The following is a 19,745-nucleotide window of genomic DNA, read 5'->3' as shown; positions in this document are numbered from 1 at the left end:
AAACCCATGAAGGTTGCAGCTAAACCCTTCTTCCTGTAAAACATGTTTAATTTCAAATTTAAAATTAATGAGGTAAAGAAGCTAAGCTAAACATTAAATGTTTCAAATGACTGGACACATTTCTTGAGAAAGTGATGTGATTAGCTGTCCAGCAATCACAGCATATTTGGAAACATTCAACTTTAAAAACATGAGGGGAAAACCAGAACACTAAAGAGCAAGGTAGGGAGAACCGTTTTGTATTAAAGGTCTTCAAAAACCACAATTTGAAAACTTCACTTATGTATTAGTTTAACAGATAATTACTTTCATTATCTTCTTCCAACATGATGATGCAGTTACCACCTTTGGATCCACAGTACAGGAAAACATTTTTGAAGGAAAGATTCAGATGCAGAACCTTTCATGTAAAAAAATTAGAGATTTCTGAAGACTAAAGCAGAGCAAAACCAAAACACATTTCTTAAAAAAAAAAAGAGACAGGAATTAGGATCATTGCTTAGGACAGCAAAGACCTAGGGGAGGAGCAAAACAAGCAGGCTCAACTAAGTACATTAATTCTTAGCCATGTGTTTCAGTTGAATGAATATGCCCCTATAGATATTCCTCTGCTGATTTTAATATAATCTCCAATAAAAAAGCCCTTCAGATTTTTAGAATGCATTTCATAAGACATTGATGCTGTATTAAAAAAAAGATAATTAATAAAATTAAAAGAGGAAGTTTTAAATAACTCATGTAAAACACCTCCTAGAAAAGTGATATAGCTAGCTGTAAAAATTTAGCTTTGAATTTGATTAAATGCTGTTTGTTTGTTTCCTAGACTGGAATCCTCAAGCCAAACAAGCAATTGCCGTATATTCTTATTTCTACTGCCACCTAGTGTAAATTTGGATTTCATACATCTAGGAAAATATTTACAACTGAAATTACATTGAAAATTTTAATATGAAACTAAAGTTAACAGTAGATTTTCAGCCTGAAGATACAAACTCAACACATCTTTAAAAATATATAACATTGGGATTTTAACATGTTAAATGAAATTTCTTTCACCCACTTCGAAGAGGTCTCTAGTACACAAACAAAATTATCTACAAACACATGTTGATAAATATAACCGTCAGCTAGTGGAATGCATTTCTTTTGGTATGTTGCACTAAAACTGCCCTCCTGATTGAACATACTACTTTCAAATACCCTCAACAGCTCCTTATCTCAATAAGAGACAATGACTGGGATTCATCTCAGTTTAAATTTAGACATACTGCTGTATTTGAGCTAGTCATCTGAGCTAGTCATCTCCATTGATAGTAGTAGGCACCTTCAGAGAACAAGTCACTTAGTTACATTTCCAAATTATCTGAGTAATTGTAATGGTTACAAGCTTTACCAAAAAAAAATGAAACATTCTAGAACATCAGTTGTATCAATTTCTACTTACTTGAATAATCAATAATTGCATAGATGCAATGCAGGTGGAGAACAGCGGTAAAGATTTGTAAGCTAAGAACATGAAAAACTGTTAAAATTCAGGCTACTGTCCGTCTAAAGAGAAGATACAAGTAAAGAATTTCTTGTAAATGTTAACTATGCTTCAAAAAGTTGGCAGAAAGGGAGAGAGGAAAGGAAAAAAAAAAGGTACCTTAAATATTATTGTCTCTGTGTATCACTTTGAAGAGTAAGTAAGGAAGAGTTCTGACAAAAGGTGAATGTACCCTCAAGCTCCACGTGTTAGTCACTATTCTGAACGGCAAAATATTAGGTGATTCCAGTCAGCTGCTACAATTCTCAATGCTCTTGTGCAAGTTGTTTTGGTCAGAGTAGCGTTTCCTAATTGGTGATATGTGAAAACAGTCAAAGTTTCTGAAGCCATTTCAAAAAATTCTGAGCAAAGCCTGCTCCATCTCATACGAACCATTTTCCCAAAACCAGGTTTTGAGATAGCAAGGACCTTGCCACACTGAGGCAAGCACACACTGAGAAGAAACAACTATCAGAAAGCAGCAAGAAACCTGGAGAGGCATGAAACACTAGCAGTTAAAAAAATAATAACAATAATAAAAAAAATAATTAAAAAAAGCATGGACAGAATTACAAATTTACTTGCCTCTTCAGTTCTCTCTCTCTCTACATCTGTTGAATTTTTAGTGTTGTACAACCTCGGATTTTATCCTAAGGCTATCCATCTTCATTCTTGCTATAGAGGTGACTAAACTTAACCACGTCAGCATAACTCAGGGCTATGCATTTTAACACACCATAATGTGTAGATAACGTTGTAGTGGCTTGCAAACCTTAAAAGGTCATCTGTTCTTCTAAGTATCTCATATCTGAAGTCTCCTCTGCCTGCCTGCAAAACTTAACTATATTGCTAAGCCTTTAAAAATACCATTACTTCAGTTTAGTAAAGATCAATCATCTTCCCCTGTTCCTCATGAAAAACAAGAAGACAAACAGAAAGCAAGCACTTCTGCATTTTGTCTGAGGCACAGATCAGATACTAGGAAAAACTGCTTTGTTACAGTTGCTGCACAGTACTGGAACAGGTCTCCCAGAGACTGAGGTCTCCATCCCCCCCCAGGGCTCCCTAACTAGACAAAGCTGAGGCTGACTTAATGTACTGCTGGCAACAAGATAGATAACGTGCAGAATCACCCCCAAGCTGACATGTCTGTGATTCTGTTACTCCCTCCCCTGTACCTTAGAAACATGGTGAGCAACTAGAACAATGAGGGTGGTGGTGCAATGAAAAAAAAGTGTTTGCTTTAGCTGCAAAAAGGGACAGTACTGGCCCCTGCCTCCCCCAGAGTACAGCAGCTCTAGAAATGCTGCATTTTTCAGTTACGGGAGGCAATATTTAGGAAGACAGAACACTGAAAAATGTCAAACATAGCTACAGCAACTAAGGCATGTTAGTGTTGGTAGTAACCTGATACTAGCTTTGTCCTGATAAATTATGTCTCTGCCCAGGTGGTAAGGTCCATTCTTCTTCACCACAACAAAACAATTTATTTTTGTTAGTACAGGCAGGAGAAACAGAAAAAAAAGAGAGAGAGAGAGAGATGGAGCAACAAAGCCTGATAACTTCACTTTAACACTTTCTAAACTATTAGATTATTATATTAACTTTGAAAATAAGCTGTAAAAGAGATTCTAATCATTATTACTTTTATTAAATTGCTCAATCTACAATAATAACAGTATAGTATGTTACGGTAGCATTAGTTTTGTTGAATCAGTAACTGTTCTGTCTAAAAGAACATAATATACTTCACATTTATGTGAAAGGAAGATAATGGTATCTTACAGTGATTTACATCACTGATAATGTGATGTAAATAGAACACTGAAAACAGCAACCTTATTCTTAAAAACCTTAAACTGGTCCAGAAGAGAACTGTGGCAAGATATCAGGAGAGTCTAAACCTTTGCTAAGACAAATGACAAAGCCATCGAGCCCTTTCACTAGGAGGGAACAGCTAACCCAGCAGCCCGCAAACTGCTACAAATGTTACAGCCAAGCAGAAAGGCAGACATTAGATTAAACAAAATCTGTCAAAACTAGCTTATAAATAATTTCTCGACATTCATCATCAACAATGTGCCCTTGTGGCCAAGAAGGCCAAAGGTATCCTGGGCAGTATTAGGAAGAGCATTGCCAGCAGAGATATTGCTCCCCCCTCTCCTCAGCCCTAGTGAGGCCTCACCTGGAGTGTACTGTGTCCAGTTCCAGGCTCCAAAGTGCAAGAGAGATGTGAGGCTCCCGGAGAGAGTCCAGCAAAGGGCTGCTAAAATGATGATGGGAATGGAGCACCTCTCATATGACAGAGGGCTGAGAGAGCTGAACATGTTCAGCCTGGAGAAGAAAAGGCTCAGAATGGATCTGATCTATAAGTTTCTGAAGGGAAGGATGTCAAAAGGATGAGGCCAGACTTTTCTTTCTCAGTGGTGCCCAGTAATAGGATGAAAAGCAATGGGCACAAACAGAAACACAGGAAATTCTGTCTGAACACAAGGAAAAAACTCTTCACTGGGAAGGTGATTGAGCACTGGCATAAGTTGCCCAGAGAGATTGTGGAGTCTTCTTCCCTGGCGATATTCAAAGGCTGTTTGGACGCAATCCTGGGTATTGTGCTCTAGGGAGCCCTGCTTGAGCAGGGAGGTTGGACTAGATGTCCAGAGAAAAAACATGGAAGACTGCGTTAGCAAATACTCATACCTGTGCTAAGTATATGAGCAGCAGAAGTCTGGAAAAATTGCCTTGAAAAGAACTCCACTAAATCCTGGAACTATAAGCTGATTGTTTGTTTAGCACATGTTGTGTGTGTAATTTGAACGGGTCTTGAAGTAAACCCCTGATGCAGGAAGGGTGGTTTAAATCTGACGGTAAATGCTGTGTCTTAGTTTGTTCTAGCACTGACTATCTATTCTGAAGGCTGCTACCAAAGGGAATTACACTTAATTTCATTCATTGACCTTACAATGAATATGGCATTGTATGGCAGAGAAGTTTATTAAGCAAGCTATCATACATACAATTGTCCTGCTCTTATTTTGATCATCTTATTTTGATCATAATCAGAAAGCTTTACATCTAACTTGATAACCAAACTAGATACATGAGAATACTTAGTGACTGATTCTAGTGGGATTCCCCTCCTCCACTGAAGTATTTTCAATCTTTGTACTACGCAAATTGCATACATACTCTTTCTACAAGTGTGTAATACTACTGTCCTCAGGCTCATTCCATAGAGAAAGCCAAATGCATGCACATGCACAGATGCACCTCTCAGCATCCTCAAGTCTGTGTGTTAAAACTCTGAGAAGGAAATAAATTCCAAAGCAGCATTTTATATGGAGGTAAAAAATAAATAAATAATAATAATAATGGTGAATTTCTATAGAACTCAATTAGTAATGACAGAAAACTAAGTGTTCCTAGATTTATACATTAGATACAACTCTTGGACAATAGAGGCACCTGCAAAACATCAATAGATAGATAAAAGTGTAGGTAATCACCAACCAAAAGCTAGCTAGATCTACCCAGGGCAGTCACAAACATATCCCTAGTGTTTTACACATAAATAATGGTCTTGTCTATGGCAAAGTATTGTTTACCAATTTAGCATAACTGTCAGACAACCTGACAAACACAGTGTATTTCCAAATACCAACAGGGTGTTCAACATTTCACTTTGGTTCCCTAATTCCCAATACTTTTAAGGGTTCCTGGTAGGTTTGATAGCAAAATAGCTACAGAACAATATTAGCAGGAAATCAGACTACAGGGACATGTGGTTTGAATGTTGGGTGGAACCAGGAGCTGGACTTGATGATTCTTGTGGGTCCCTTCCAACCTGGGATATTCTATGATTCTATGAGATACTACTTCATAGTGACATAAAGAACACTACTACCCTAGAAGGGCTTTATACATTTTTAGATCAATATCAAGATCTTCTCACAATACCTAAAGGTTTTGGAAAGAGGGACAACTTGTGATAGTCTAGTTTTTGACTCTCAGTAACAATGTCACCTTTTCCTATTTATAATGATGTTTTTGGCAATATCCTAAAGCTCACTGAATATACAAATGTTTTCAGCAATGGTTTGACATTGTACTTCAGCAGAAACCAGATTATCACCTACATTTTTTTTGTGTTTTTTTTTTTTCCTACTAACCTTAACATGAATTCATAAGCTATGGTTGCTTCCAATATACCATACACAATAACAAGAAGTTTTCAGGTATACACAGACTACATTTAACTAGAAATGATAGACAGACAGTGTTTACAAAAGGTTCTGGTTTCCTATATTAGAGTACTTATTTCACTCACCTCAACTGACTGAAGTTTTTCATCATGGAGATGAGGTGACCTTGGGTAGATATCAAGAAGATGAGGAGGGTCATCAGTATGTATTCTTCTAATGTGGCGTTTAAGAACTTCTTTATAATCAAATGAATCAAAGTTGGTTTTCCATAGTAATACCTGTAAAAAGCCACCACATCATTTACTACTTCAAGCCAATATACCAAACTGCTGAGAAACACGAGTCATCTTACTCATTCTGTGACCCCACATGCTACTGGCTCTACAGCATGGAGTCAGAACAGGAGAAAGGCAATGACACTACTGCGCTGACTACACATACCACCTGGTGGATTCAGAGAACCTTGCAGTAAGACAGGCATTCCCAGAGTATGCCAGCATTTTGGAGGTTGTGTTAGGCTTAATAGTATGACTCCTCTAGCATTGTAGCTTAACAGATTAATCTGTTATCGTGTAATTTAATACACATTTCACTTCCTCTCAGGGTCAGTATAATATACTAATCCTCACAAAGCTCAAAGGCAGTGCTCATGAAAATAAGGTCATCATTTCAGGATTCCCTAAGAACCAAGTTTTCTTTTGGAACAGAAAAAAATCTTACATGAAACCTTCAATATGGAAAATAAAAGATTGCATTAGTGGCTCAAGGAATATACTTTTTTTCTTTCCCCTTCAGCTTGCAAAATTAATATCAGAAGTTTGCTGGCAATTTCACTTTTCCAATAGTTGCAAATCTTGGCATTGCTTCTTACTAACTCTTTGTGATACGAAACATCTTTAAATTATTTCCTTTGAGTGCTTTAAACTCATTTCTAGAAAGAGTGCTACCTGAAGCATCAACTGAAAACCAGGAACAGGTGCTTTTCTTTCTAATTACACTGAAATTATTAATTGAAATGCATTTACTATTTTCCAAGACCATCTCTGTTACTAGCTGAAACATTTTAAACTCAACAGAACTCATTTTACTGGAATATAAACATGGTTTATGGTCACTTCAAAAGATCCTCATTTCTACGGTATGGCTTCCTGTGTTTACATTCAGCTCTTAAGTTTTTATAGATAGGAAACAACAAAAATGACAACAAATATTAAAGAAAATTTCAACCTGTGAAACACTAGTTGCTGGGCAACACAAATTCTTTCTTTTTGGAGAATTTAAAGACCTGATGAAGATGATCCCAGGCTTGACAGTATTACTGTAATTATGAGATAGATCACAGCAGATGAAGATTAATTGTATGGTTTTCTGTTTAATTACAGCGAACATTTTTGCTTTAAAGATTCAAACAACTCTTCTTTGTACAAAATCCAATACTTTGTTTTTTTGCCAATATAAATCAGCAAAAGTAATAAAAGATTATTTTTCTTCTCCAATTCTAGCCATAGTTTTCCCAGCAGCACACCTTAGTTCTTATGATTGCTAAGTAGTGACTTTGAAAGGAAAACCAAGTGGAGTGTGTATACATTAATACTAGTTGCAACAAAATTATTTTTGACACTGAATTGCAACACTTAAGAAATATTTCTATTACAAACCATTCCTTTACTATAATTAGTATAATAGAGAAGTACCTAGTATCTCTCCTTATAACATCCAATCAAAAGTGGTAAATACATTATTTAAAAACTTGATCTTAACTATTTTTCGCCTTGAATTTAACTTTAGGATAACATACTACTAGACAAAATGCAAATAATATCAGTATACTGTAATTGTATACTGTAATTAACTCCTATCCACCATAACAAACATTGAGAAGACATTTCAACAGACAATACCACAAACCTGGCCATCTGCTCCACCTGAGGCAAATTTTTCACCACCTTTTGAAAAAGCCACAGAAAGAACAGGACCCTGAAAGAAGATAAAAGATATATATATATATATAGTAGAATTAAATGCTATGACTGTAATCATAGTATTTCAATGCACAGAAAAAAAGAAAAGAAAAACAACAAAGTTTTCTAATATAAATATTTTTTCAAATTTAATTACAAAAGGAACAAATTGGCTAGTGAATTTTTGCAAGACAACTTGACTGAAGGATTAACGTTGTGTATCTTGGTAAGATAGTTCATTATGATTACTACAATCAATACTAGGAAAATATGGGTACTCTCCATAGATTTTAAGCAGAAATTAAGTAACAAAAATATCAGATGTATATTACAATACTCAAGAGAATGTGCTTAAGTTACCACAAGTAGGATTTCTTCTGCATAAGGAGAAAAGGAATGAAACATCTGCCATTCTTCATAAAAACATTTCTTCCATAAGCTTCCCCCCTTAGAAGCCCTATTTTTCAGTGGACAAAAGACTTATATTCCAAATAATTAACCCTCTTTATTTTCAAAATAAATTATTAATACAGAACACAAACTATTACTCAACATTAAGCATGCATGCAATAGTGGAAGATTGTACAGTGGTTGCTAAAATTGATGCATTGCCTTACACACTTATTACAAGGCAAATTAACACAACACTTTGCTGTCCTCTGAAGTTTATCTGCTAGTTGCAAGATACAAGACCTCAGAAATGCTACTTTCCCTTTAAAAAGATAATGAAGAACCTATTAAGATCTCCACTTTAACTTATTGTGAATACCTTGTGTCCATGAAGCGTGTAAATAAGTCTTCCTTCTAAGAGGTCCAAAATCTTAAGGGTACCATCAGAAGAAGCAGTGATGAGATAGTTACCAGAAGGATGGAACGATACACAATTAACCCCTGCTCTGTGAACTAATTTACAGAAGAAAATATTCAAAGACTACATACAATAGGAAATGTACACTTCATTACTTTGCTCTTTTCTACTTGCCAAAAAACCAACCTATTCCATTTAAGTGACAAAACAAAGCACTGAGGATATAAGAGATGCTCCAACCTATTTGTTTAATGTTATTCTAAAAATTGAGTAAAGTATTGCAAAGAAATAATGAGGATTCATTTTATGCATATTTTTTTAGGGTTGCTGGCCTACAAAAAAAAACTCAGTATGACCTGTTTCTCTACTTCCCCCAATAAAATCAAAATAAATTAATTTTTGTTGCAAAGAGACCCATTCTAAAGAAAATAACAAACTATGTTGCTTTTACCTCTGTAGTGCTGTATTAGCTTGTTCATTCGAATATCCCACAGTTTCACCGTATGGTTAGAACCTGCAGAAGCTATACATGTACCACTTGGGTTGAAATCTGCAAAATTTGCAAACCTAAACATAATTCATGAGAACAGATCGATTACTTGTTTGGGTAGAAATATTTGTATTTTAATAATATTATTAATACTGAGTTGCAGCCAGCTTGTATGGAGTCCATGTATATGAAAACTCAAGTAAGGTACTTCTAACAACTGAAATAAGCATGAGTAAACAAGACATGCCTTATAAATGAGACTGTACGATCAAGTAGCAAGTAAAATAAGTTTGTGTAAAACCAGAAAATCTAGCTATGACAGTCTCTTAGCTCAGAAAAAAGAGAGATGGTAGCCATAAAATTAGCAAAGCATATTAACAAGATTAATATTCAGTCATTTGTTAAATAAAATTATGGTTCCAGGATGTTTAAGAAAACTGTTGATAAGTAAAAGCAAGTGTTTTCTTTACTTAGATACAGCAGATCACTGAAGCTAACAGAATACTGTCTTCATGAACAAGGAGAGAATTCTTAAAGTGTTATTCTTGCTGAAGCATCCAATATTAAATAGCATTATCCACACAAAAAATAAACATGAGAACATTTAAAAATGTACGACCAATCTGACTTCTCTCTGGATTATTTCTTGACTATAAAATACATGAGTAAATGCAGCCAGTTAACTTCTTTAGAAGAATGCAAAATTAATTATTTTAGTTTATATGGATGGTAGAAGAATTTTTGATCTATTTTCAAATATAGCGTACAGATGTTAACAAAATGAAACACTAATTTGATCTAATTAGAATCATACATTTACATTTCTCCTTTTTTTTACAGTAACACTTACCCTCCATAATCTATGAAGTTATCAATACATGTTTTATTTCTTGTATCCCAGATCTTCACAGATTTATCCTCACTGCAAGATGCTATTAGTCTTCCATCAGGTGAAAATCTAGAACGTGCAAATGTACACACTGCTATTCTGAGTTGTATCAGTCATTTAGTATTATAGACATAAGTATCAAAGCACCAGAACCAAGAAAGTCCAGAATTAAAATGTGTAACTTTCAAAGGACATTTTAATTTCTCATGAAGTAATAAAACTGAAAAGTTTCTCTCTACAGTGTTTTTGTTGTTGTTGTTGTTTTTGTTTGTTTGTTTTTTTCCCCACAATCGACAACAATTAAAACTAGGGCCCTAAGTGATGGGAAGAGAGAAGAAACAACAGTAAAAGCGGCCTTAGGTTGGCATTTCAGATGCCCAGGAGAACATAACAGAAAACTATAGGCAAGAAAAAGAGGACACAGTATAGCCTTGTATTCAATTTTAGCCTACATAAACATTCTCCTGTGAGTTCTCTCTAGACTTCCAAACAGTCAGGAATATATTCATGATTATTCCTAGACTTAGCAGACTAGGCTTATTAAACAAGAAAACTGATTTACCTATAATTTCACCAATACTTATTATTTCTCATATTGCAGAACTGCACAACAATATTCAAGAACACTGATATACTATTTTTAGATCTTCTATGTTTCTTCTCAAGATTAGATACTCTGGAACTTTGTAGGGCTCAGTACTTCACTAGCACTAAATTTCTTCACCAAGATGTTTAAAGCAGGCCTCTCTTAGCTGCAGATTTTTCATTAATATGGAAACAAATCAGCAAAGAACAATCTTTTCTTGTCTTTGAAGAACTCTGCCTTTAAACAGGATGCTAATCTTAACTTTTAGTACAAAGACTTTCTTTTACCTTCTTCGATTCTGTACATTTAACTCATTTTGACTCATGACCAAGAATGGTTGTAGAATAGCTGAGAAAACCACTACTATAAATAATAAAAATAGACATAAGTAAATGCTGCAAAATAAGTTGTTAATACAGTATGAAAATATACAGGATCAGGGCAGTGAACAGGATACCGAGTGAAAATAAATATGGAAAGATATACCTGTCCTTTAGAGTAAAAAATATAAATATTTTTATCAAAAATGTATATATAACAAACACTAACTTTCATATGTGCACATATTAACACAAAACAAGCATCCAGACTTCAATTAGGATATACATACAAACTGAGTGTGTGCATGTATATATGAGATTGGTTTATTAAAATTTTATTCGTAGTGACATAGCAGCTTTTATTATTCACAGATTTTTCGTCTTTTAGTTCTGCTCTAGGAAATAAAAATCCTTTGCAAGGAGTTCTGGATACGGAATCCACCATAACACCCTCTTCACAGAGAATAAAAACAAAGCTTACTTGGCACAGCGAACCCAATGAGTGTGTTGGAATAAGGAAAACAAAAGTCGCTGACGGTGAACGCTCCATATTTTTATCGATTTATCATTGGAAGCTGAAACTAGGAATTGGCCATCATGTGAGAAGCTCACACTACGAACAGGTGCTGTATGACCTTTTAGTACTGATGATTCTCCATGACTGAAAAAATAACAAAACCAAATTCAGAATAATATTTAACAGAACTAGGGTTTAAAGAAAACAAAACAAAACAAAACAAACAAACCAAAAAACATAGAAAGTTAATCTACTTGGAAGACTACATCTCATTCAAACAAAAAAGCAATGCACACTGACTAAATCATTGTTGCTTTTTTTTTTCCCTCGTTTGTAGATTAAATATTAGAATACAAACAATAATCATATTTAAAATGATGAATTTTAGAAAACATTGCAATTAACCAGCAGTATTAGCCTTCATACAGTATTTAAAAGACTATTTATTAAATCTTTTGATACAGTAATCTACAAAATGCTTAAGAGTTAAAATAACACCAGTCTTCCTAAGATTATTCTGAATAGCTTGCAATCACTACTACTTGAGAGTAAATCTAAAAAGACAAATCAATTTTTTTTCCAATAACATTATTTTTGTTTCACTCATCACTTGTCTCTCCAAAATGAAGTGCAGTCATACAATCCTCATAAAAGAAATATACCGTTTAAGCCAGCGAAGTACTACCAAGTTTAATTCTGCATACTCATGAAATTAGAACATCTAAATTGCTAAACCTTGGAAAGGACAACGCAATCAGTAAAGAACAAAGTAACACAGTAAAGAACCATGCTACTTGTGCTCCCCCATGACTAGGCTGAAGCCCAGTCAGGAATGTGGGAAGGCAACAGAAACATTTACAGGTAAGACCCCCAATATTCACATTACACGTTCAAGAAACATACAGCCAGCATTGCCCAATTACACTTACATGCATGGGATCCATAGTCTGACAGTACGATCCTGGGAACTTGAAGCAAGTAGCCGCCCCTCTGGTGAGAACTGCACGCTGGTCACAGCTTCCTCGTGACCCACAAATTTGTAAGCTCTGCACTGCTTCTTCAGCTTCCATATCATAAGAGACCTATCCAAAGAAGAGGTAGCTAGCAAGAAATAATTAAAAGATACTATGAGTCTGCTTGTTGTTATTAGAAAAAACAGAGCTAATTAATGTCTATGAATTTGGATTTACCATGAACTTACTGGGTTGCAAGAACGTTAGGGAAGGAGGAGTTACCGTGTTTTAATGGATAGTTTGGTCTGCTTAGCCTGATTGGAAGCCTGGCAGCCAGAAATACCGCCAGCAGACTTTTGGCAAGGACATCAGAAGACCGGGGAGGCGAAGGCTAACACTTAGCTCTCCCACATACTGAGCAAACTAGCCCAACGTCGTGCACGTGTCCTAAGTACGAATCCAGACTCAGCATTACCAAATACTAAGTATCACTAAAAACAAGAGACAAAGTTTTCAATGATAAGTTCAGAATCTCACTTTGATCTCCGAGATGGATTTTTTTTCCCCAAGCATCTACTATTTGTCTCAGAAGAGAGGCCAAATTAAACTCAAGATATCATTTCTAACACTTCATATATCTAAACGGAACCAAATACCTAAAACTAATTCTGTAATCCTAATTAAGTATCAAGTTCTTAACACTATCATTTGTATAGCTCAGAATACAATGTGAAGTTTTTGGTCTGATAAGAGAAAGCACTAGAACCTTTACTTTTTGTAGTCACAAGTTCAGCACACTATCTACATTTGAGAAAGGAGATATAGCTTTAACCGGAGACTGATCATTTTCAGGAAACTATAAGCAGCGAAAGCAACAAGAAGCTGAACCAAAGCAGTAAGTGTGATATTCCTACACCCCTATTTTCCTCATCTCTCCTAAGTGCTAGCACACAGGGCATAACTGAAAAGAAGGAAATTGCACATCCCCCATTAAAAATAGACAAATAATTCCTACCCTTAGTACAGAAAGGGAGGGAATAGAATAGCTGGAAGCTGAAAGGAACAGAGGAGGAGGGGGGACAAGAAAACAGGGATGATCTTCTCCTTCCAGCCTGTTTCATGGCACTGACAGCAGTGGAAGGAAAGGAGTCTGATTATTAGCACACGTCAAGGCAAGCCCTGAATAAAATATTAGATTTTAAACTCTCCTTTGGGACTTGGCTCAGAGATAGCATTCTCCTCCAAAAATGGCTTCTGGTAAAAGACATGGGACCAGACTATCCCTAAACCTATATCAGTAGGTGTAAATTTGCACACTAGGTAGGTGTAGCATTTTCCCAAGGCACCCAGGCTAACGCAAATCTGGTCCGTAACACATCTCCACGGCCAATTTTTAGTGTTAGAAATGAAACAAAGAGAAACACAGAAGTACCAGAACAGTGTTTTAAGGTGGGCTAATAAACAGGTCTGTGGCACGTGCTCCTCAGAGAAACCACAACATTACCTGAAACATGTTCAGACGTGAAAGATTAAACAATTTGGCCCTGCTATAGTAATGGTAGTAACAGACCAAATGCAACACATAAGCAGAAAGAAGAAAGCTGAAAATTCACACTGAGTTGACTTCAATATGAAACTTAGTCCAGTTTATAACCTCAGTGCTTTCTGTACACACCCAAGCATCACCAAGGATATCTCTAGAAAATATTTTCTGGTTATGAGTCAGAACAGAACAGCAAAGAATAAACACCTGGCCTCATGGAAAGGTCAGGTTTACACATCGCTTTGCTGCAGGTCTCTAAACAAATACCTGGGCATTACATATCCCAGAAAAATGTTTATGGGTGCTTGCAATGAAACCAAGTTCAATTTTGGCTCACAGAAGTTCTGTGTATTGATGATACCCATTTTCATACAAATGTGTGTCTGTACACACATAAGCAGAGACACGAGGTGCCACAATATGGAATTACCATTACACTCCCATTTCCCGGAATACCACAGTAGTGACTATGAGATGAATTTGTGCAAAAGATGAGAAGGATATACCTGCCAGGCTTTACCAGAAAAACACACCACTTGGTCACCATTTCCCCCCTCAAAACTGAAACATCTCCAGTATAATTACCTCACCCAGTGCAAGGACTACAGGTCAAATAGAGTGCAGGAACTTGTGTGTAAATGAATATTTGAACAACAAAACAAACAAAGAAATCCCCACGTTATAGCAACCTTGCAAATCTCGTGATAAGGTGCAACGTCACAATACAAACACTGTTAACATTGATTCTGAAGATTTCCTACTCAAATGAAAACTATTATTATTAATTAAACCTCCATCAAGCCAATCAATCAGGATTCTAAGCACAGCAGATACAACATTTCAACAACATTTTACAACTTTAATAGCTCCCATGAAGTTCAAAGTTCCTAATTTTCATTGCATACTGTATGTATTCACCCAAGTGGAAGAGGACTGAAAAAAAAAAAGCACACGATATTTAATTATTCTGAATTTTATTTTTCAAGAGAAACCTCAAAGCCCTCCCACATTTATTCAGTGTTAAGTTTACATTCAGTTTCTTAAGTCACTTAAAAATCAGTAGTTTAAAATATACAGAAGTGTTCCCCGAATTTTCAAAGTCTAACAGAATAAAAAATCTTCCATAGTTTCAGATTTGCCAGAAATCTGTAGGCACTGGAAAACAACCAGATTAGAGTATTTCTGTAGAATTACCACAACTCAGTTTAAGCCTACTTGAACTCAGAATGGCAAGTTGTTTTTTTTCCCCTCTCTCTGTCTCCTTCCCTACCTCCTCTACTTCAATCTTTTTTATTTCCTTTTGGGGAAAAAAAAAAAAATAATATATATTTATATATATACTTTTTTTTTAATGTTTGAAATCCAGGTTGTTTACTTTTGCCTTTTTTGGATTTTGAAACCTGTAGTTTTTTTTAATAACCACAAAAACAGAATGGGAGGTGGTGGGGAGAAAGAGGAAGGGTTCAAGTACATATAGTGAGAATAAGTTTTCAAACTTTAAGAGGCAGTTTCACTTAAAAGATTTATTGCTTAAATAGATAAGGAACACTTTGAATGTCAAATTCAACAAGTAGGTATTCTTTATACGAAATATAGTTTTTGTCAAGTCCTAAAAAAAGTTAATTGTATAAAAGTTGCATAGTCTATATTCACACTATTTAATTACTTTCATCTGAGGAAACATGCATTGCATATACGACTGATGTTTCTGCCATGTAGGAGAATCCACGTCTTTTTCGTGTTGTTTCTATTGAATGTAACAGTTTACAGCAAGCTTTACACAAAAGCACATACTTCTTATAATTTATTGCCCCAGTACATAATGACTGGCTGCCTTTTTAAAATTTGATCAGTGATTCATAACTTGTAGGTCCACAGAATAATTCCTTGCTGCAGTGGAACGGAATTTTTCAGGAATGCCTCCCTTATATAGTAAAGAAGTTCCCTTTTTCCCAAAAATCATTTTAGGGAGAAAAAAAAAAAGTCAAATTGCAAGTAACCTCCTAAAAATAAGTTAAAGGCTTAAAACAACCCATGCCACACAGTGGCAAGCATTTTAAGCATGATTCAGCGCTACATCCCCAGCTCCAGATTTTTTTCCTCTGTTCCCCTATGCCTGTTTGCATAAATATCCTTCGACTCTCTAAAGTCACTTAGATTCAAACATATAATCTTAACTGACTCTCACTTTAGTTTTAGAATATCTTCACTTACTTCAGGTCTCACTTTAACCCTTCTAACTGCCAATGCCTGCAGCAAACCCACACCTACCGCATTCCTCAGGTGCCTTTATCCAGACTCTTACTGCCCGCAAGTTAGAGTTCCTACCTACCAGCCCAGTGACAAGGATTTATGTACTGTGGCTACCAAAAAGCATTTACCACTTCAGTGAAAGTAACCAAAAGAGCTGGAATGCCTGAAACATTAAAGTAAGTGTTTAACTTAATCATATATAGCTAAAAACACAGATACTAAGACATTTTTTTCCAATACACATCAGTCACATCTACTGCCTATAATCACACTCAAAGCAAATTAGTGACCCGATTCAAGAATCAGTGTTATTGAAAACTTAGCGTAACAGGATACAGAAAATGGTAAGATGTCCTGTGAACCACCTAACTATCAAAGCTTTTCTTCCCAGCTGTCATTTGCCTTTCCAACTCCCCTTACCTCAGTAACTCCTGCTTTTCAACCCTTCCCGAGGTCTCCCACAACACTATGATGAGCAGGAAGAAGCTGTGTGTGCTGCATTATCTCAGACCTCTACCGCGGTTGCAGAGTGTGCCAGCTGGTGCTAAAACACATGACACAAAATAAAACAGCCCAACTTTTCCTTTGTGTTCCTTTCCCCTACCCCTACCCTGCTGCCAGTCCAAAACCTGTAAGATTTATCAAAATCCAGAAAATGGATACATGGCATAGTCACACAGACTTTGTGTTCCCAGGAAGCCAAGCTTAACAAGGAAAAGTTTACACAAAGATGATGTAAATGTTAAATATATAGCAATGAAACAGCAGTAGCTAATGCTGTTCTGTGCTTTCTCTCTTTCTCTGTTACCTTTAAGCAGAACTCCTAACCACCCCTCTTTCTTCCCATTCACAGTACCTCTAGCATGCCCCTGGCTCCAGTGCTGCTACTCTCTTTTCCAAGCGCACGAGCTCCCGACTCACCCTTGCCAGGTTAATCTTTCCACAACAGGAGCAAGACTGCAAAGCAGTGCCAAAATGCATCCACTAAAAACACCTTCCTTTTCTTCAGTGGAGTATAGCTAGAGGTCACCTTAAAACCCTCAACAGCATGTAAATTCCCTAGAAACCTAGAAATATTCCAACGCTTAAGATTCAACTTTCCACATCAATGTCAGTTTGATCACGTTACTGTAGTGTAACATAGGTTGTTAGATATGTATATTACGATGCATCCACAAAATAGGTCAGTTAACACTGCTGCAAGAACCTTAACTTTTACTGAAGTAAGTAAAAAAATCTTTGCTTTCATGTCACAATATCTTGCAAGTTTAACATGTTTAGCTTTAAGAGCAAAAAAAAATCCCTCTTTAGTCCACTGAAAAGGATTTGTTTTCCCACATAATCAAGACAGACCGAAATAAGAAAATAATGGATCAAAGTTTTACAAAAATAGAAGGCATTAGATCTGTAATCACTGTTTTAGAAACTAAATCCCAGTATTCACTTTTGCTTTCCATACAGTTCACCACAGCAGACATGTTTTCTATGCTACTACAGGGAAGATGCATCTGAAAACATTCCAAGGTATACAATCGAATGTTATCATCTGCTCACGCATGTAAAAACCTTGGAGACTCTATTCAATTTGATTCTTACTGCTGGTGGTGGCTATTTCTCAAATTTCCAGATCTGATTTTTATCTGCAGTATTACAAGTTCTCATTTCCACATCAGGACGCCCCTCAGTAGTACGATAAGCAGTAAGGCACTTTCCAGAATGAGGATGATAAATGGTCCCGTCTTCCTTGAAATGCCATATAATAATTTCTGGGATAGGAGATCCATCTTTTGGGCAGCTCCTCATACTTATGTAATCCTCTTGCTCGGGGACTTCAGCACATAGCTCAGTTACAGAGTTAAATCTAATCTCCTTATTTGATGTGTATTCAAAAAATTGATTGCCTCCCTGACCATGACATCCAAAGAGAGAAAGGTGAGCCCCGGTAGGATTATGTTCTGGTAAAACGTAGTCTAGGCACTCTGATGATATTCCTGCACTGCGGATGGCACCATGCCAGCCAGGACGATCTTCGGGTACGTGCAACTCCGAAAATACGTTTTTTAAATACCAGTTAAAACTCCTGCATTTCAAACGTTCTCTTAGCAGTTTTCTTTCAGAAATATCTCCATAGTTCTCTTTTCTTGCTGGAGGATTTCTGTTGTAGAAGTGTTCTTTATACTCATCCATCCACACCTCAGCAGCACGTGCTGTGTTCTGAAGGAAATTTGGTCTAGCATATGGTGCACGCTTTGGAAACACATGGCCTACGTGAGAGCACGGATGAATTTCCAGCGTGCCTCCACACTGCCAAACTCTAAAAGACAGTTCTAAGTTCTCCCCTCCCCAAACATCCATTCCCGTATCATAGGTACCCAGGTACTCGAAATACTTCTTGCTGACAGCAAACAAGCCACCGGCCATCGTCGGGGATCTGATTGGGTCAGTGTCAGATTTGCGCCTCAGACGTTCGTGTTTAGGCACTGAGTGCCACTGAAACGTCAGCCGCCAGTCAAAGCCCCCAATCATGGGCTCTGCTGATTGCATGTAGTATTCGAATGTGTTCCAGTCAATGGTGTCAATGACGGGACAGATCACAACAGTCTCGTTCTCAGCAATCCTCTCGAGCAGCGGCTCTAACCAACCAGAGACACACTCGCAGTGACAGTCGAGAAATGTAAGGACATCGCCAGTCGCAAAGGTAGCTCCAATCAGGCGTGCGCGAACCAATCCTTCTCGTTTGTTGGTCCGTATCAAACGAACTCTTTTCAGCCTGCTGATGTATTTTTCAAGGTCAGTCTTCAAATACACTTTGTCACTCAAGTCGTCCACCAAGATAATTTCTTTCAGGAGCACCGAAGGAGAGGTTTCGAGAACGCTGTGTATTGTCCGCAGCAATGTCGACCAGGCTTCGTTGTAAAAAGCGATGACAACAGACGTTGTGGGCAGTTTTCTGTAGTTGTAAGACTTCGTTTTACAACCGCTCAGCCGGTTGTCTTCGATGTGCCGATGCAGAGAGATCTTATCGCTCACGTAGATGTTAATCGCGTACTTCTCAATCAGCTCCTCTTCCTGCTTCTTCTCCTCGGGGTTCAGCTGCAGGCGAGTGGCTTTGCCCCATTCTCCCGGGGCGTAAGAATCAGGCGGGGATTTGCCATACACCGGCCGCGCCAAGTCCACCGCCTCTTCAGCTCCGCCGGAGAAGCGCCTCTCCCACGGCGCCCCGGCGGTGCTGCCCCCGCCGAGGGAGGCGCCGAAGGACGACACCGACAGCTCCACCGCCAAGTAGGCGGCCGTCAGGAGGCCGAGCAGCGCGCAGCCCCTGCGCACCCAGGGCCCCCTCCTCGCCAGGCGGATCCTCATGGCAGGCTGCGGGCAGAGCCCCTCGCTCAGGGCGGCTGCGGGGGCTGCTGCCGGGCTCCCCCCGCGCCGCCAGCACGGCGGGGAACGCCGGCTCCGCGATCGGGCCGCCGGCGGGGCTGGCTGCGGGCACCCCGGGGGGGTGGAGGGGGGAGACACGGCACGAAGCGGCCCCCGGCCCCTGCGGCCTCAGCACTCCCCTCGCTTACTTCCTCCTCCTCCTCCTCCTCCTCCTCCTCCTCCCCGCTCGCCGCGGGACAAACCCCTCCCTCTCCCCGCCTCGTGGTTTGCTCAAAAAGTTGTCGCTTAAGGAAGGGGCAGAGACTCTGGGGCCCGCCCGGGGG

General features: G+C 37.8%; 2 protein-coding genes across 5 annotated transcripts in view; both read right to left on the bottom strand.

The window, feature by feature from the left end:
- Positions 1-19,745, bottom strand: part of POC1B (POC1 centriolar protein B) — a 52,118-nt gene that overhangs the window by 31,902 nt on the left and 471 nt on the right. For all 4 annotated transcript variants that reach the window (XM_083819884.1, XM_083819881.1, XM_083819882.1 and 1 more), the window contains 7 exons: positions 12,225-12,396; positions 11,260-11,439; positions 9,834-9,941; positions 8,945-9,060; positions 8,455-8,588; positions 7,633-7,701; positions 5,850-6,002 (listed from right to left, as the gene is read on the bottom strand). In XM_083819884.1, the coding sequence (XP_083676010.1) occupies positions 5,850-6,002; positions 7,633-7,701; positions 8,455-8,588; positions 8,945-9,060; positions 9,834-9,941; positions 11,260-11,439; positions 12,225-12,396 (932 nt within the window). The remainder of the gene's footprint in view (positions 1-5,849; positions 6,003-7,632; positions 7,702-8,454; positions 8,589-8,944; positions 9,061-9,833; positions 9,942-11,259; positions 11,440-12,224; positions 12,397-19,745) is intronic.
- On the bottom strand, positions 14,749-19,734 carry GALNT4 (polypeptide N-acetylgalactosaminyltransferase 4). The gene has a single exon (XM_083819880.1). The coding sequence runs from the start codon at positions 19,402-19,404 to the stop codon at positions 17,653-17,655; it is 1,752 nt and encodes a 583-aa protein (XP_083676006.1). The 5' UTR covers positions 19,405-19,734; the 3' UTR covers positions 14,749-17,652.

This window comes from Anser anser (assembly GCF_964211835.1).
Source record: "Anser anser genome assembly, chromosome: 1".
NCBI classification, from domain to species: Eukaryota; Metazoa; Chordata; class Aves; order Anseriformes; family Anatidae; genus Anser; species Anser anser.
This window is presented reverse-complemented; position numbering and strand designations above follow the sequence as displayed.

What these genes read in the sequence shown, in the direction of transcription:
- GALNT4 (XM_083819880.1), bottom strand. Translation starts at nt 19,404, where the DNA reads ATGAGGATCCGCCTGGCGAGGAGGGGGCCCTGGGTGCGCAGGGGCTGC.